This window comes from Hippocampus guttulatus, chromosome 16 (assembly GCF_054856545.1).
Source record: "Hippocampus guttulatus isolate MCC_2025c chromosome 16, RoL_Hgut_1.0, whole genome shotgun sequence".
Taxonomy (NCBI): domain Eukaryota; kingdom Metazoa; phylum Chordata; class Actinopteri; order Syngnathiformes; family Syngnathidae; genus Hippocampus; species Hippocampus guttulatus.
In genome coordinates, this window is record NC_141276.1 from 1327650 (window position 1) to 1347104 (window position 19455).

Genomic DNA, 19455 nt, shown 5'->3' on the forward strand with positions numbered 1-19455 from the left:
AATAACAGACTGGTGGAAACACAAGGATTGCGACGGGTCCTCTGGTACTTGGGCGCAAATCCTCAACTTGCACTAGGCGCTGGCAATTTAAAATATGCTCCTGACTGATGGTTATCCAAAGAAAATAATTCTATTGTGTCATGCATAGATTTGGATTACTAGAGTGCAGTCTTAATCGAGATTAAAAAAAAAAAGAAGCTCCCACGTGTTACCCAGAGACCAACTGCCTTTATACGAAGCTATTATCCAGAGCACAACAACTGCATTTAACTAATCAATTTGAATTTGACTTGTGGGCTTGTTTGGGGAAATGCTAACATTTTTTTTCTCTGGCTGCAGCCCTGTTTCATATCTGAATCTAGACCCATCAAGCTCGAGGCCATGTTCCGCGTGTGCCGTTTTGCTGTGGTTAAAGGACATATTTCCTCCAAATGGTGCGCTACGGGCTTCCAAGTTTTCATTTTGCGGTCTGTGTATAAATCCCGCAGTAGTAAAAGAAAGGCAGTGTAGCCTACCTGTGAAAAAGTACAGACTGTTTTAGCCTGCGCAATGTTTATGACAAAGCACGATGACATCTTGTGATATTGGCAGCTGCTTGTGTCCTTCAGTTGTTGTTGTTGTTTTTAATTAACTTTTGACGTCTCGGTGTACTCTTGAAAACAGCCAAAGGTTTAGATGCCTTGTATGTGATTGTAAAATAGAAGATTTAAAATATCGAGAATCAATGCCCTAGAATGAGGGAAGGACAACAGTAGTCAGTGACTGTACCGAACGAAAAGCTTCATTTTCAATTGCCATGGCAACTGCAGATCGCCATTATAGCGGTGGGCCAGCCAGGGCACTTTTCAGTTTGTGTTATAGCACTAACTATAGTGCTGTATGCAGTTCTTCCACACAAAAATACCCACGTAATTCTTAATTTAAAATATGATTTAAGAATGCAAACTCTTTCATATAGTTCCCACCTGTAATAGCAGCCTTGGAACAAAAACGGTCATTATTACTTACTGATATTTGAAAACAATTGTCATTTCTATGCTTTTCTCAGTCACTGTATGCTACAGAACCCCTAAGGTGAAAATTTCAATAAAAGGAAATATGTTTATCGTTAGGTTGAGAAACGTTCTCATCTCAACGAGAAATGTCTTTCGCTGCTCGCGCTAGCTTATTTACCTGCACGAGCTAGCTTCCTGTGAACGTTCGGTAGTTAGGACGAGAAACGTTCTCGCTAGGACAAGAAGCTACTATCCTCATCTTATTTTCTTTTCGTTGGTCGATGACACTATTTGGTATAGATTATACCGACTGTACTATAGTCCTTGTTTTTGAGGAAAGAGTTTAAGTCCTCTTCTGCTGCCATTGTCTCACTGCACTGGATGCAGATTGAAAATAGACGGGAAGCTAGCTCACACAGGTGAATAAGGCTAGCGCTAGCGGGGAATGACGGGTCTCATTTGAACGAGAAACACATTAATTAATTAATTTATTTGATTATTTATTTTTCTCCATGTCACTTTAGGGGCTCTGTAGTATGTATGTACAGTATATAAAAAAAAAATACATCTATTATCTTGAAAACGTATCCTGATTAGGGTGACTTGCTTCTACAACTATCCTCGGCTTACTTTGGGCAAAAGGCAGGCGAGACGGCGTGCTACATGATGGCGCGGCCACCATCCGGCCGCTCTTCAATGGCCGCCGCCACATCTCGGGGAAGACTTTGATGAATGTGATTCTGGAGGGCAAATAATTAGTTCCGCTTTATTGCCACACAGTTACGTTACACTGCCTTTTATGCTCTGCCACCATGCCCGAAGACAGCTGGGAGAGGCTCCAGCACGCCCCGCGACCCTCGCGAGGTCAAGCGGATCACAAAATGGATGGATGGAAATAAATACTAAAGTGATGCAAAATATTTTGGGAAATCTGCAGTTACGCTCGCATATCAGGCAGATATGTGCACTCAAGCTGTCTGCAAATCACTCCACATTGCGGCGGAATTGAAGCATCACTTGGGGCGGATCATATTTACCTGCAACTAAAGTAGAAAAGAAAATGGTCTCCGTTTACCAGTGGAGACTTGTAATTGCAATGCAGCAGAGACCTTCACACAATTAACATTCCTTGCAAAGTAACAGAGGCTGCCCACACTAATGAGGTAGGAAAAAAAATAAATCGTTTAAATCGCACGCGCGCGCACACACACACACACACATCTAAACACAAAGACGCCGCAGGTGGCATACTCCGTTCCAAGAAAACGGCATCATCCTTTGAATCCCTCTGGATGGGGCACTTGCTGGTCTTCTAAACTCAGGGAAGCATGAGGTTTTCAGGAGTTGCAGGTGCATCTCTGCCAAGTGTGGAAAACTGAGCAGGCTGCAATTAAAGCCAGCAGCACCTCTTACGAGCTTTTCTCTCCCAATTCCGTTTTCACTGTATTGCTTCAATTTATCGAGAAACGAGCTCACGCTGTGCATTCTTGACTCTGTGGACTGAATGATAGGCAGATATACAGATGTGATGCACGAGTCGTTGCTTCTAAAAACTGTCGTTTAGAAGATGGGCCGCATAAAGCACACCCAACAAGTGCAAAAATATTTCTTGTCTATTCATAAAACAAAAAAAATGCTCACCGGCGTCAAGGGCCAAGCAGCAACCAGCAATACCGATGACGTACAGTGCCATCTTTTGGATGCAACCTGCAAATGCAGTTTGTTGGATTGTCATCATATAGCGCTGTTGAATTTCTAGCATCGAATTTCTTTTTTTTTTTTTGTCATTTGAATGGACTGTACATGTGAAGTCGTTGTGACATATTCTCTCTCAAAGACGAAGACATCCATTTGCAGAAGAAATGTTCACAGCCCACCTCGCATCATGTTGATGGGTTTCCATTTTCTGCCAAATCGACTGACTCCGTGTGAACTGTCGGCCCCTTGAATTCAAAACCCGTCCTTTGAGACGCATACAAAAGAGCCGATGCAGTTTCTCTCACTGCAAGATCCATTTATTGTTCTCATCGCACAATTCTTACAAAACGGACAATTGGCTGCAGCAAGACTTGAAAAACGAAAAAAAAAAATGTTTCCCCTCAGCGTTGCAGATCTGAGAGGGCCACTGGGTGCTTCTTAGTCGCTTTCATTCAGTCAACTGCAGTGTGTTTATTCTTCGCTAAAACAGATGAAAGACTTGACTGGAAAGTCAACTGCCATGCTGATGGTTGAACCCGGGGAAAATATGGAGCCTACAGGTGTTATTTTTATTATTTTTTCCTCTTGGGCCTTTCTTTTTGCGTCGACACATTTGGAAAGCCACGCTCAGAGACGGCGAAAGTTGACCCACAATGCACAAATTTTAATCGTGCGCTGAAAATGCTAAAAGAATAATCATCAGGGGCCATTTGTATTTGAAATAAGATATTACTCCTGTGCGGCAACTATTTTTTGGGTGGGGAGGGGGTGTAATTCACATCTTCATTGGGATGACGTATTGCAATAGCTGGTGCCATCAAAGTCGTTAACTCTCAAGAAAAACTTTTCAATTGCAGTTGACGTGTACAGCAAACCATTTCGAGCACGGTACACAAGGTTTCTACTTCCAAGGCTTTAGCTTTAGCCTCAATCAATACTCCCGATCACGTTTTGTATCAGTCGAAGCTTTCTGACCTGTGGGCTCCCTTTTAAATTCCTATCCAATGATCATATTTGGCTTTTTGAGGGTGTATTTCAATTGTTTTTTTTTTTGTTTGTTTGTTCTCAACCCTTGTCTTACTTTGGTCCAGTGAACAGTTCATTCGAGAGCGAAATGTCATCACACTTTTCCAGGCAAGAAGTAGCGAGACACTCCCATGGTCACACACGTCACAATGAACCCAATCAATATAAGATTTTCCCCAGTCAAGAGAGGAAGTGAGCTTTGACTAAATATATGACTCTCAATACAAAAAAAAAAAAAGAAAGAAAGAAACTATGTACAATATTATACAGCTTTCAGTGTAAAAAGTGGATTAAATTGGCGGGCGTTATAAACAGCACGAGGAAACCAACGTCCAGATTTAAGCGCGTGCGCGCGGGTTCATGTGCGTATTCTCCAGCAGAGGGAAACATTAGACAAGTAAAATGATCGTGAAACAAGAATCGAGGAGGGCTGCGGATGGATTGTGAAAGGATTTGGAGGGAAAGAAGCAAAGCGGAGAGTGAACGAAAACGCGGATGGGAGGAAGGAAGCCTGCCAATCAAAGTCAGCAAAGTTCTCATCACGAGCGCACGTCGCGGCGAAAACAACCACCACCATTTGCCAGACTCGTGCTCATAAAATCAATTCATTAATCATCAGTACAAACCGTGAGTGTGCGCCCAAGATAAATGCACGAAACATTAAATGAACGTAAATGTACAGTCGGATGATATACAGTATGTAAATAACCTCTGGAAGTAGAACGTGGCGTGACAAGAGCTGATCGTTTTCCAATATATGGTGTTTGCCTTAGACTACTACTAAAAAAAAAAAAAATCCTGAATGTTTGAAGAGCCGAGTTAAAAATGGTGAGGTTACAAGCATCATTTGGAACTTGAACTTGACCTCTGCCATCTTATATTTGATCTCCAATGCAAAATCGTGCTTTGTTTGATCAGAGGTAAATCATCTAAACGAGGAGTCGAGCGCTGGCAAGGAATTTCCAATCCGTTATGTCACCTCCTCCGCTACCTGGCTTGGCTGACAGACAGCGAGTTCACAAGGCACATGAAGTTATTTCACATCTCGTACACTGAGGAAAGGAAATAATATCAAGCAATAAGACTCCTGATGGAGATGAATTATAAATTGTACTTGCGGACTGGGCAGACTATTTTTTTTTGGGGGGGGGGCGTCATTTCGGTTGAATCGATATATTCTTTGGATGTCATCAAAACTCATGACACATCCTTGACATGAGAAAGAAACTGCCACGTGTGTTCTCAAGATGACTTGCAAACGCCACACAGACAACCAGAAGTCTCCTTTCCCGAAAGTGACGTCTGAGACTGACCTGCAAGAGGCAGCAAGCGGCCACCCGCCATCAAAACTGCTGCAAAACACAAAGACAACAAATAGAAGTGGAAGTCTGGGAACAACATTGCGACTTTCATCGCGTGACTTTGCGAGCTTTGCGTGACTTTATATCAAAAAGTAGAAACGCGGCGAAAAAGATTATTGAAAAAGAAAAGTGAATGTTCCGGTCCTTCGCTGGGGGGTTCCAGCCAAGTTCACGTCTTTGAAAAAGTCTTGCCTATCGGTTCCCGGGGGAATTTGGGTGGATGGGGAGCGACGGGAAGCGTGCGTGCCGACTTGCGAAGTCTGCGCCAGCGGTCTAGACCTGCGTGGAATAGGAGCGGTGCAGCGCGGCGCACCGCCCGGCTGAATGCGCGGCGCAGCGAGGAGAGCGCCGGTCGGCCCGGTCTAGACTTGGCTGGAAATGAAGCGAGACGGTGTGAGGACATCGGCTTTGGCGGGGAACCGATAGGGCTGATGGTCATGTGATCTCGGTGAACGGAGATCCCCGCGGAGTCTGCAGGGGAAAGAGAGGAGTGAGAAAGAGGAGAGGGCGGGGCGGGGCGGACGGAGGAGAGAGGAAAAGCCGAGAGAAGGATCATCAAGAGAGATGCTCATGGATGCGGGGGGGGGGGGGATGACTGGGTGGCTCGTGGTCATTTTGGCGTGTGGCTACAAAACGGAAAGATGGCAACAGAAGAAGGGGAGAGTGAGACAAAGGTCCAAAGGGACGTCCACGTTGCTTAGAATGGTTGAACGTAGGTGTTGTAGAGTGGGGGGGAAGAGCAAAGTGCCGGATGCTGGTGGGGAGGGGAGGGACGGAAGTGAAGGGAGCAGATTGAGAGGAAAGAGGCAAGGTGGGAGACAGAGGAAAATCGGCAATCAGGTACAGGTGACAGACCGCAAAGGACGCCGAGCATTTCCCGAGCACGCCGGCTATATTGACGTCGCTGGGAAGTCCTTCTGAAGGCCATGGGCCATGTCCCGTGCCGGAACACAGAAAATGTTGTTTAAATGTCTTCGGGAGAGCGTCCGACCGACGGGGAGCTTGCAAGGGGCTGATTCTTGTCACCTCTGACTCTCTCCGACGTTGGCCAATGTGTGAAGAAGTGAAATTCCGCAATTGCAAATGCCTTCAGAAGATATAGTATTCCCATGTAAATATAGCCGGGGGGTGAACCCGCTTTGCAAATCGCAGCATTGGAAAGCAGGCTTGCGCAACCGAGCACTTTTCATTTGGGCACAGTGCTGAATTACACCACCGGGGCTGTCGGGCAAACTGCTGAATGGCAGCAAACTCCTCCGTGACTTTCTTCCTGTCTGCATCTCGACCATTCGAGAGTGAGAGGAAATATAAAACACACAAGGGAATTTGTTCCATTCTCTTGCTGAAATGGAACCGCAGCACATTTCACGCCAGTAGAACAAATCCCAGCTGTTCTCTTTCTCATCGGCCGACTGCACAACGTGCACATGCGCAGAGTTCAAGGATTTGCCTCTTGGGTTTTTGTTGTTGTTGTTGTTGAGTGCAGTTGGGGACTTCACGCATGCATGTGTATTGGGTTGTTTGGAAGTGGCGGGGGGGGGGGGGGGGTCTCACAGACGGTCTTCGGTCTACGTTGCCCGGGCTCTTACCTGAAGGCCACTTAACTTTTCTAGTGGACTCTCCACACAGGGCAGCGTCACCATGGGCATAGCCGACGTGGACTCGGGACACTGGGCCACTTGTGCAGAAGGCCCGAGCTGCATCTGCTGGAAGTTGTTAATCACACAAGTCACCTGCAGGAAGAGTGAGAGAGAGAGAGAGAGAGAGAGAGACACTTGAACAACACTATGAAAGTCCATGGAGGGTTTGAGACCTGTACGGTCTCATGTCAATCATCAGGCAGCATGAACTCATTCACTCCCAAAGACGTTTTTAAACGTCTTTTCAGACTTGGTCCAGAATTGGGCTGACACTGAATGAGTTGGTCTCACATCTCAAATATTAACCCTCTTGGGGATTTCTGAGCTGTTTTCCCAAACCGTTTGAGGTGTTGCACCACAGCTGTCAGACTGTGGGCCTTGAGGGCCACTTTCCTGCATGTTTCCAACGCACCTGATTCAGATGATCATCTTATCACCAAGCTGTACTGGACTTGATTTTTTTTTTCTTCTTCTTCTCAATTGCGAATTTCTCCATTGCGAGACAAATCGAGGTTTTCTTATCTTACCAGAAAGACAGCGATGGCTCCGCCAGTGAAGAATCCCGCCAGGACATCGGCCCAGTGGTTGCGATATTCAGCCACCCTGATCACGCCGACAATCATGGCCAGGCACAGCAAGGTGAAGCTGACAGTGGGCTTTGTCAGGCGCGTCCCTTTGGTCTTGAACACCAGCGTCACATACATCTAAAGAAAGGCACATGAGAAAATCGGGCCGGATTCACCCCCCCCCCCCCATTCACCCCCCCACCCCTTTAGCGAAAGGTTGAAGTGAAATCCGAAGTTGCTTCACGGCATCGGACCAAAAGGGTCACGTGGAGGTGAGATTGAAGGCCTGGCTCTTACAGCTCGTTATCCAAAGGCCACCGTGAGCACGCGTCAACCTACCACGGTGTACACTGCGGAGTAGACGCTGAGCGCCGCGTCCTTGCAGGGGAAGGATTTCCGTGCGGACAGGACGACGAGACGGCTGCCCGTGCAGGCCCGGCGCTCGGTGATGTATTGCGTGTTGGATTGGCAGCCGAGCGCCGTGTAGTTTGGTCTGCAGGCCGAGAGGAAGTGAGGAGTCTGGTTTCCTGTCACCACCTGCCCGGCATTGGCGAAGATGCTTGTCGTCAGTAGACCGAAGGCATAGACCCCTGGGTTCAGATGAATTGGGATGGATGGCAGAAATAAGCACGGGAGCTGTTGAATGCTGGTTTCGCACCGCCCGCCCGTCGTCCGTCTGAATCGGATCTTTTCTGTCGACATATCACTTTGTGACCCGTAGACGCAGTTTGCCAGTTTGCTTCCATGACCGAAAACTGAAACAACCAAACGTGCAGTCAAAAGGTTTGCGTAACTCTCAGACTTGGCTCTCGTTTTGAGGAGTTGTGGATACTTGAATTGAAATGAAAAGCTACACGGCGTAACCCCGCTTGAATAACTCAAATTTGTTTGTTGTTGCCGTTGACTCTGTTCACCAACAAAAATATAGCGAGCAGACGAGAGGGCAAAACAAATCAAGCGAGAGCTCTTCGATAAAACAGGTGATAAATCGTACCTCTCAAAATAGCAGCCAGGATTATCAGCTTGGGTGTGAATTTGTAAATGAAGCTTTCGCCTCTGAAGGTAAAGCGTGAACTGCTCATTTCTGCGTGCGGCTTAGAACTTCAACAACTTGTACTTGTTCGGTCGACATCGCCGGCAACCTTTGAAAATATCAACGGCCAACGCCTTTCGCGTCTGTTTGGTCCGTCCGCGCTCATTTGTTTTGACACGACGGCATTCTGAATTCGGGAAATGCGGCGAGGCAAGCGGAATACAAAAGAGCGCCCACCTAAGAAGCGGATGATGCGTCTCAGGAGGGGGTTGAAATAGCAGCAGTCCGCAGTGACAATGGTCCTCTCCCGGCTTCCTTCTGCCTTGGTGAAGAAAGCGCACAGTTCTCCGACAAGAATCTGGAGACACAAAAAAACAAAACACAAAACGATTATAATCTGGTTGGAAATTGTTGCGTGTCACTACTTTTTGACGCGAGTGAAAACAAAACAAGAAAGTGCATGATTTTCTTGACGTGATATTCACAATGCCGAATAAATGATCAATAAATGTTCCAATATTGTCGAGACGGCCATTCCGTAAATTCCCATCCGACAAAAATTTACTCTTCCTTGCATTGAATTCTCATCTTGCTCACATGCACCGCTTGGGCATGAAGACGTCGGCTATTTCTTTGAACGTTTCCAATCGTCAGTGTAAGAACGTTGATCGCCAAGACTGAAACACTGCGGTCCGGAGCCGGAGGAAAATGCTCATCCAGTCGGAGCTATTAAGGGCAACGTCACGCGCTGAAGGAAGCATTTCAAGACGGCACAGCGTCCACGGGGACGCTCGGTTCGTGCGGCACCGTGCGCGCCGGAATATCGATGCTAATCAAGGTACTCTGCTCTCACTTTTGGACAAACCCTCTGAAGTGCGTTGCCTCGGGCGTCGCTATAAAGTCGTGGGTGGCGGGCCTGATACGAAACATGTAGTGCGACTCATGCCTTTCGTTTCTTTTCCTCATGTTGGCCGACTGACTTTCAAAAGACACCCCGTGTAGTAAAAACAAAAAGCCCTTCGTTTTGTACCCGTCCCCGTCCCCTTTTTGAACCTACTCCACGTTGACTTTGCATTCACGGAGTGAGCAGCGTCGCCGCCGAGGCGGAGCAGAGAAAACCTCGACCTGAGGCAGTCGCAACAATTGGTGCTGGCTTGTCCCACAGCGCAGCCCACCCTGCCATCTGTGTCTTTGATCTGGGATGATGGTGCGCCACGGCTCCACCATCAGGGCGCTCTGTGTTTTTTTTTTCGGGTGGTGGAACATATGGACATTTGAAGCTCCGTCCGTTCGTCCATTTTTTATACGGCTGAGAACTGGAATGTGGGATCGAACCGGAGAACAGCCACTGGGGGGGGGGGGGGGGGGAATGCAAACTCCACACAGGAAGGCCGGAGCGGGAACCGAACCCTGCACCTCTGCACTGTGAGGCCGACGTGCCAACCAATTGGTCCATTTTGAAAAGAAACAGGAATATTTCATTGGAATTATATTAGGGCACTACGATTACGGTGTCATTCATTTGGAAACTGTAACCCATTTCACCCCAAAAATAAATAAATAAATAAATAAACTTTGATCATTCAGACGAATCGTAGAAACAAAGAATCACTTTTTTGCTCTTGGATTGGCTGCAAATCGGAAGGTTGTACTGGCTGATGTAAGGCTGCACCGTCCAGTTTGAACAGCGTTCCAGAAGTGTTTCCTTGCCGGATAAGCTTTGAATATTTTTCGGTTCTCTCTGATGCACATTTGAAAATCCATGCTCACCGAGCACTTTGCAAGCACTTACTCTCCTCGAAACACAGCGCACACGCGGTCCCACAAAATTGCTTTGCTTTGTGTGGATTGCCTTCTTTTTCGGTGCCCAGCAGGAGAGTTTTTGTTTTTTTGTTGTTGTTGTTTTTTGCTTCTTGCTGCAAGCCATGATAACTATGTAATGACTTCAGCTCTCTCTTTTTTTTTTTTAATTCTCTTGTGGTGTGTTCCTGAGTCAGCCTCCTTTCTCCAACAACATGCCAGCCACTTCCCATTGATGTGTGCGCATGCGTGCACACGAGCGCGCACACACACACACACACACACACACCTGCTTGTCAGGGTTGAGGGGGAGGGTGTCACCTCCATGCAGTTCACCAATCTGCTCACTCTACGATATCGATAGTGCAGCCAAAACCAGAAATAATTCATCAACACAATACAGCCTCAACTCCAAATAGAGAGAACCCCCCCCCCCCCAAAACGTCTCCCTGTACAATGCACGGCAGTAACTTTGACAGCCTCGCTGTCCATCAATGCGCTTTTCTTCACTCTCATCTTTTCTTAACAGAAGCACACACACATTTGCCAATATTGCTTTTCTCACACACTCCTCATCCTCTTACCGTGAAGGTGGGAATGGCAGTGACAAGCGAGTAGATGAGGACCGGGGGAATCTTGCTGGTGTGGTCCGGTCCAGGGTAGGGCTTGGAGAAGGTTTTGTCATTGCAGAAGAACCCTTGGATGTGCACGGGGAAGGTGTCTGTGAACTCAAAGTAGTAAGCCAGGAGCACCGTCCCGGCCATGATCACCAGCTGGAAATAGAACATGATCACTCTGTTAGGAAAGGAGAGGACAAGAGGAGAGCGGGAGGAGGAGAGGAAGCTGAAAAAGGCCAGTCCAGGCTCCCGTTTGCAAAATATCCCAGCCAAAGTGAAATGTGAAATGTTTGGATCCAGATCAGAGGCTGAGAAGAAAGAGAGCCAGAGAGTGCGCACGCATCAAAAAAGATAGAACCATGAAAGTGATAGGAGATGCCATGCTAGACGGGCGCCCCCCCCCACCGCCCCCTCACCCTCCCCCGCTCTTTAGGGTAGAAAAATCGGAGGCAAATCAAAGCAAAGAGGCTGCCTCAACAAGGAACCGAAGAGTGAGAGAGCAGATGCAACAGAGTGATTGGGCTCAGGGCTCGTACGAACTGCACCACGAACCTCTCTGGGTCGCACATGCTGCCTCGTACTATTGCGTCATCCTACCACTAGTGGCCAGGGCACTAGAAAACGTCAAATTCGTCAGGAATCTGCCAAATGGGTTGACGAGACGGCCATTTCCCAGGACTGCGCCTCGCAAAACCGTTCTTTGGTAGATACAACAACGCCGGTGCGCCGGTACCCAGACGCTGCTCGTCCGACACGCATAAAACCCGTGCCAAACAAATGCGATGACCGAGGTGACGCCTGATGGAACAAGACGAAATCCAACAACGTCATCCAGTCCACTTCTTCTTTAAATCTGTGAAATGGAGCTCAACTGTATGTTGCTTTCATTTTTGTCCTGTCCAGGTTCATCAGAGGGCACTTGCGGACCAATGACCATTCACGCATCACCACTTTTGGTTTACTGTATGTTCAATTGGCTTCCTTAAAAATGGTCCAGAACTGAACAATCGCAGCAAGCACGCAGGCGAAAAATAATTTCAGAAAATTTTCGGAACGAATCGAAAGTGTGTCAGAATCGTATTCTAGCTTTCGGCTGCGCTACATCCCACAGACAGATTTGATTATTTCATCGTGCCGGTGAGCCCATGTCTGTATTCCACACTCTGACAAAAAAAAAAAAAAAAAAAGAAGAAGAAAACCCCCCCGCCCCCACTCACCAGAATATTGCCAGTACATCCACCAAAGCGACCCACACATCATGCCCCCACTTTGATATTCCCAAACCATTGGCACTCCTCCATGAAAACCAGAGTGATGTCACAACAAATCTTCCGAAAGGAAGATTCCTATCGCAGAGAAGTGGGTGACATCGCGTGAATAAAATCTTGACAGGCGGTCAGCACTAATGAGAGCTTCTCTGCAGGCGCCGGACCAGCTCATTGGCCCGCACTTAAGGCTGATTTGTCACTTCAAGTATATGAAAGGCTCCCCGCTGACAGCGGACCGGCCAAACGGAGTGATGACTCCATTCCGCGGGCAAAATCGCACGGGTTTCCGACACGATGTTAAGGAGTGCCATCCATATCAGACATTTCTGCGTTTCTAAGCCTCAAGCTCGGGAACAGGCCGGGAGTGCTTTGCGGCAGATTTCCAGTCTTTTGTCGGATTTTGTACGCAAGTCGGAATATGCTCTCATCTGTCGCTAACATCCCAGAGCAGAAAAACCGACGCCAACTGAGGCACCCGTCTTGTGACGGCGTATTCTTATGCCACGAGAGTTGATTGGGCACCGGTTGTAACCTCGAAAGCTTGCGTGTCAGGACCGGCGTACGAAAGGGGCCCGTAAAGAGTAAAATGAAAGAAATTGAAGCGGGCTACGCTCGCGACCCGACTGAGGATAAACAACAGTTGGTTGGGTGGATAACATCGTGTTGATTAACAGAGCCCCATAAGATGAATATAGTACACACCAGTTCGTCAATAAATCAAAATGTCAAGTGACTATCATGTTTTTTTCTTCTTTCATTAGTGTTCAATGTATTTCCATTGAAAAATAAATAGCGACATCATCCAGATCAACAGGAAGTTAAGAGATCCCCGTGTCCGTTTATTGTGTGTGGCAGCAGTGTCATCTAGTGGTGGAGCTGCACTCACATCTTTTCACACACAAAAAAATGTAGAAAAAACAAAAACAAAATACGCCTCAATATCCGTCTTGTTAGACAGGCAGGCTTATTTGATTTATTTAGTTTTTTGGGGCAGGGGCTAATTGTTGTTGTTGTTTCCCCCCGACACTCGATAGTTTGAATGAGTTTTTTCAACCTTTGTTCCGATATTTTGTGTGATAATTCAATTAGCAGCGCGGCGTGGTGTAGGCGATAGCACGTCTGAATCACAGTCGCGAGGCTCAGGTCCTCCCACGTGAGGTCTCCCTTTGCTCAGGTGTGTTTTCTCCAGATACTTCCCTTTCCTCCCATAGTCTCAAAAACATGCATGGCAGCTTAATTGGAGAGTCACCATTTTCATTCCGAAATGAACCGAACGGATAGATTTGAACATGCTGTATGAGTATAGGCCAGCGGGGCCCAAACCCGGTCCTCGTGATCCCCTGCCCGGCCTGTTGTAGGCGTCTCCCTCCTCTCAACGACCCGCTGTCGCCACAGTCTCGGTGTAAATAAATATCAATGTCGGCATGCCTACGTTCTTCTTGTATTTATTTGGGCAAAAGCCTGGTTTGGCCCTTGCTTCATTTGTTTCTTTGGGCCCCTCCCTTTGGACTCTCCCAATCACTATTGCCCAAGAGATATGTCCATTCAAAAAAAAAAAATGAAAATGTTTTATTTTAGGATACGAAAGAATTGGTGATTTAGCCCTCGGACGCATTCATGTTTACTTTACCCCCCGCTGTCCGTTTTCCCGAGTCTTCCAAATCTCCCCGGATGACACGCTGAAGATAAGCAAAGCATCAGGGAGAAAAATGGAAGAGGACACAAGCAAAATGGAGGCGACGAGCAGAACAAGATGGCTGAGTGGGTAGCGCTGATGGGAAAGGTTGTGACTTGTGATTAGGGCACAGCGAATGAAAGGATTCCCAAAGAGAAGGAACACAGATAGGGAATGAGTCCATCTGATCTGTTTCCATGGTAACTGCTGATTAGGTGTGGGGGGGGGGGGGAGCATGGCACTGCTAATGCAGAGTGAAAACATTTTAGACTGCCAGATAAGTTCAAAGGTATTGAAAATACCTTCGAACGTGCTCGCAAATGCATTAATCGGGTCGAGGCAAGTTGAAATCCCTCCGCTCAACCTCATGCGACGGCGCAAAGTGCGGCATGTCATTTTCTGGGTAACAAGTGAGCATTATTCATTGACGTTACCATGCAGCTATTCTCTCCCGAAAAAAATCGATGTCCCAACGCCATTGAATACGTGTCGAGTGCTGGAGTGACTGCTGCTATATTTAGCCCCTTGCTAGACCCATGTTGGGAGTGTCATGTTTCTGTCTTGTTTGTATATACAGTATATATATTTTTTAACAGACACTTTAACTGAAGTTCTATTGGGATGCTACCATTTAAAAAAAAATAAATACCAAGCAGCGTCAATGTTGACGCTCCTGTTAGCAGCTAGTTTGACAAATAGCTTCCCGGGACAACCGCCCGTCTTGTCGGAAATGGAATCGGCCACCGGGTGCTTCCTCTGTCGATGCTCGTGCGTCACTGAACGGCAAGTACCTCTCTTGTCACGGCTGACCCGGAGTGAAATAAATACAACTGCAGCCGCTTAAGAACACTTCAACAAATTCTGGCGCTGCGACGAGGCTGACGTGAGACACGAGTGGAATTGTCAGAGAGCACGTTCGCTCATCAAAGTCCATCTTCAGAGATGGACGTAACGCTGAGGTTGGAGATCGAGAAAAAAAGAAAAGTCTTTTTCTCAAGTGACGGCACGTGCAATTTCAGAGGGGCCTCCGGGTAACAGGCAAGCTCAGAGAAAATTGCATCGAGATGTGATCAAAATGAACGCCGGCAATTCCGTGTTTTGAATAAATCAAGGCATCCCGCCGCGTACGTTCATGACTTATTTACCTCGACAAAGAGGAAACAGGGGACAATGGAGCTGCTGCTCTTCACACCCGGCTTCTTCTCCACCGCCATGCCGCCCGCGTCTTTGTTTCGGCCTGCCTCGTCTCGGCTCTCGAGCTCCTGCTCTGCAAGGAAAGAACGCAAAGTTAGTCCGGCAACAAAAAGCCGGGCTACGACGTGTGAGATTTAAGCGGAAAGAAATGCGGGAGATCGCCTCTCTGCGTGCACGGGTTCACAAAATACAACAAAGCAATGCTGGCACAACATCCGCAGCGTCCGATAATACAATGTGTCTCGTGTACGTGCTAAATACAGAAATAGCACCCGTAACTGACACTACGCCTTTTAATACGGCGCACCGTATGGTCATGAAAATACGGTCATGATTGGCAGCGGGTGTGCAAGCTGGAGGGAAGGCCCTCCTCTGCCACCTGCTGGAGACACACCAAAATAGAATCAGGACAAATTCGGGACAATGAAGTACACTAATGTCTTTAATGCTGTCTCGCTGTAATGTCTTTTAAAAAAAAAAATATGTAGCTGGCTCTTAAATATATGTGTCGACGTCAAGTAAATCTCAAGCAGAGGCGAGTGGTGACGTGCATGAGAACATTCTTCTTTTGAACGCTATCCCTCCACGAGTGGGGAAATAAAAAGGCCTGAGGGATGAATAAGGCATGACGTCAAGCTTTTAGCGGTCCTCAGAACAATGCCACGTGCAAAGCAAGACTGCTTTGAGAGAGATCATTTGGAATCGGTGCGTACGTGCGTACATATCGGGTGAGCACCCAGAAGCTCAACAAAATACGTTCGGGGGGAGGAATCACTTCCATCCACTTCACTCGCTTGCAATGACAAGTTCATCTCCAAGAGAGAAACAAGAGAATCGGAATGGAAGAGCAATTTTTTAAAACTTTTTTTGGTATTATTATATTTTTTATTCAACTCTTTTGTGTTGCTGAATGGAAAGTTACATGTCTCTTCCTCTTCTTGCCGTGGGAGGCGACACTTTTGTGCAATTTGGGCCACAATGCATGCATGTGTTGGTGGCAGCAATTGTGTTTTGGGAAAAACTGCTTTGGCGGCCAGAGATGAGTAGGAGAAGCTTTGATCATCGAAAAAAAAAAAAAAAAGGAGGCCGGGGAATGATCTAATTGGAATAATTATAGCTTTGGATATTCCCAGCTGGTGGACGACTGGGCTGTCCTACACATCGTGTGCTCGGATTTTCTTTTCAACCATTCTCAAGTTTGTTTTGCCTGTAAAGTTACCCTACTTGGATCTTTTACCAAATGTGTGTGGTCCAAAAGAATGTGCTGCATATTTGCACAAATGTATCCTAAACTCCACCGTCCTGTACGGTCGATTGTGGTTTTACCTTCACTCATCATGGCCGTGAATGTCTTGTTCATTCTTGCCTTTGATACGATCGATCTGTATTGATATACATTCGAAGGACATTCGGAGGAAATCCTACGACCCTGGCCAACCATACGGCTTCTCTCTTCGGCCCGGTGCGGCGCGCGGCTCGGTCTGCTGCCCTGACGCATGCGTGCAGTTGGCACGGCGTCGCGGCTTTTCACGCCACTTCGACCTCGCCGTGCATTTCACGTGTCATTGTGAGCATCAAAAGGGGGCGCGGTGATGCGGCGGGAAGGGTCACTCGGTCGGTCATTCTTCTGATTCAGTGCAGTTTGCCACAGAGGGCTCAGCTGCAAAAGCTTTTGCTTGGTGTTGGTTATCGTTACTGTGCATGTCCTTTTTCGCGGTTTGGAACTGCATCGCGTGACGTTTCGAATATTTCGGTTCCCCGTTGAGTCGAACGATACGCGATCCCGCAAATTCTACTGGATCTCGGACCGCGCGAGCGCTCCAAATGTCGTTGCCCGTCCGCGGACGTACACGCGCGCGCGCACATGAGCAAATCCTCGAACGTGACCTTGATCCTCCTCAAAGAAAAACGTGTCGGACCCGAAGAGGAGAACCGCTGCGCTGTGCAAGTGGACATTGTTTGGGGAGGACCAGCGCAAAATGCTGGAGAGCACCCAGACGCTCCTCCCAATCACACCGTACGCACCCACGGTGAGCCCCCGCCACAAACAAACCCTCCACTCGCTCACTTGAAGTGTCGGAGATGCAAAATCGGGCTTTGCAAAAGCACGTGCGGATTCGGCCTCTCCGGCGCCGGAGCCATCGCGGCTCTTAAGATCTCCCTCTCACGAACGAGGGAATCCTGCCATCCATCCCCTCCTCGCCGCCCCCCCCCCCCCACCCACCCCCTTCCTCCCGCCTCTTTCCCTACTCACCTCGGGTAGCCGGTTGCTCGGCTGACGGTTGCCAGGTTCTTATGCGCCGACCACGTCTGATCGGATGTCGATGATGTCAAAGCGCTGTGACGAATCTCCGGCCGAGCGGTCTGCCTCAGCCGCCGCTCCTCAGACAGCGAGACGAAGAGGAGGAGGCGCACGCAAGCCTCCGAAACCGCGCGCCGGCAAGACTCACGCAGTCCGTCCGCTCGCCATCCCCTTTTTTTTTTTTTTTTCAGGAAGCTTGTCCTCCCAACCACCGGCGATGGCTAATGACTTAAGGGGTTGAAATGACCCCCCCGTGCGCTACTCGGTCTGACGCAGCGACGGGGCACATGGAGACGGAGAGAGATGGAACGCATGTCTGTGCGGGAGAAAGAGTGCAGAATCATGTGCGCGAAACAGCGAGCGAGAGGGAGGGAATGCGTTGTATGTGTCAGCTCATTTGCATTCAGGGCTTGCGTTGCCTCTCGACTCCCCCTCGTCTTCCGCTGTCCAGCCCTCCACCCTGCAGGCTTCCTCACTCTTGCCTTTTCTGTCCTCCTCCCATCGCGCTGACTTTCTTTCCCCCGCCTTTAGCGGATGTCGTGAGAAACCAAGAGGACGCCAACCTGCCCCCCCCCCCCCAAACATGAATGCCAAGTAGCAGGGATGCAGCAGACGAGGGAGGAGGTGGGGAGCTTCCCAAAAAAAAAAAAAAAAAGAGTCTTTTGTTTTTACGTGGCTGTGTTGCGCGGTGGGCGACTGGTTCGCACGTCCAACTAGGTGTGAGGGTGAGCGCGAATGGTTGTTTGTCTCTGTGTGCCCTGCGATTGGCTGGCGACCGGTTCGGGTTGTCCCCCGTCGACTGCCCGAAGACAGCCGGGATAGGCTCCGGCGCGCCCGCCCGCCACCCTCCTGAGGAAAAAGCGGATTGGAAATTGCACGGATGGATATTCATTGTGTTCGTTTTTCTTTGCATTTGATCATTTCAATGTCTTGAGGTACAAAATGTTTGACCTTTTGTGTCGATGGCCGAATCCGGCAAGAATGGTTCGAATCAATAACGCGTAGCACAAGATTACGATGACATTCCTACACCGTATGTGCGGACGCAACTGCGACATCCATCTATCACCTGCACCCTTCGTGAAAGTTGGGGCCCATCCCAAGCGAGGCGGGTCGCATTCGGTTTGTGGGGAAGCTTTGATCGGAAAGAGGTGGTCTTTCCGATCAAAGCTTTCCGAGATGGTCTTTCCGCAGTCGTTCGCGGCCGCGTGAGCTGCAGTCCGGCCCGACGTCTCCTCTGCGACACCCTCGGGTGCGCTAAACGAATCGGGAGGTTCGCCTCAAGTGCGTCTGCTCTCTTCTCTGCCGGTAGCTCCTGCCTTACTGTCATCAATATTAAATGACCTCAGAGACTGTCGTAGCCACTCGCCAAGCGAGATTATATTTGATGAAACGCAGTGAAGTAGGAAAGCGCACCGAACACCGACGGGATGAAGAACGTGAAGGGCACTTGGCATTTAGATGGCAACATGTTGACCATCCCAAACGTTGAGATGCTAATTTGTGGCAGGGCCGCCATTTAGCACAATGGCGTGCCTAAATGAACTTCATCAAATAAACAATGTAAACCAGATTAATTGTATAGATTTAAGACATCCTAGCCTCACTCTTATGGCACGGCAGTGGCTGTGATGTGAACGGGAATATGTATCTTGGATATATGATTGAGGTTTTGAATACAGCGGTATACAGTACACACACACACACAAAGCCTAACTTATATTCAATGCATATATGAAGAAATGTGCTCATCCGTGCACAACCACGCATCCACGAACGGTCACTTTAGTGCACAAATCAAAGCATTCCCCGCAAACTTGATTCAGATGGCTGCCTTCCTTTACGGTTGCCGCGCGCTGCCACTGAACACGTCTCATTTAAATTATTCACATCATCGATTTGGTGTCGGTGCAACATTAGATGGGCACTCATGCAAGATTTGGCTCACCGTGATAAAGCTGCAGTTGCGACAACCGTGGCAATGCCAAACGTACACTCGGGCCGTCACCGTTTTGGACGGCTAAATGATTTAAACGCGGGAGCATGAGCTCCCAAAACATATCGACGGGTAAAAAAAAACAAACAAACAAACAAAACAAAACATTTCTTTAGGTGAGAGTGCGGCGCAGGCATCGCAACATGTCATGCATGACCAATCCCAAGAGGCCACATCAGCGCACGTCTGCAATGTGAAACACGCACTCGCATCGCACCGACATGCACGTAAAGCTGAGGAAGGGAACGCAACAAGGCGCCTTGTTGTGAAGCAAGCTTGCGCCA

The 19455-nt window shown here is 48.2% G+C and overlaps 2 protein-coding genes across 5 annotated transcripts in view; one reads left to right on the plus strand and one right to left on the minus strand.

Moving 5' to 3' along the window:
* The window catches only part of LOC147192322 (uncharacterized), a 32065-nt gene that overhangs the window by 5921 nt on the left and 6689 nt on the right, over nt 1-19455 (plus strand). The gene's annotated exons all lie outside the window — the stretch shown is intronic.
* On the minus strand, nt 4306-17665 carry plppr2a (phospholipid phosphatase related 2a). Of its 4 annotated transcripts, none has more exons than XM_086133748.1 (8): nt 17128-17665; nt 14825-14941; nt 10704-10892; nt 8557-8677; nt 7626-7876; nt 7248-7424; nt 6686-6813; nt 4306-5551 (listed from the first exon to the last, which is right to left on the minus strand). In XM_086133748.1, exons 2-8 carry the CDS (start codon nt 14891-14893, stop codon nt 5443-5445), a joined length of 1044 nt encoding a protein of 347 aa, XP_085989874.1. In that variant the 5' UTR covers nt 14894-14941; nt 17128-17665; the 3' UTR covers nt 4306-5442. The 4 variants fall into 4 exon arrangements, with proteins under 4 accessions (XP_085989874.1, XP_085989872.1, XP_085989876.1 ...); XM_086133746.1 differs by having other exon boundaries at nt 14825-14946; nt 17128-17664; XM_086133750.1 differs by having other exon boundaries at nt 6670-6813; nt 14825-14946; nt 17128-17662.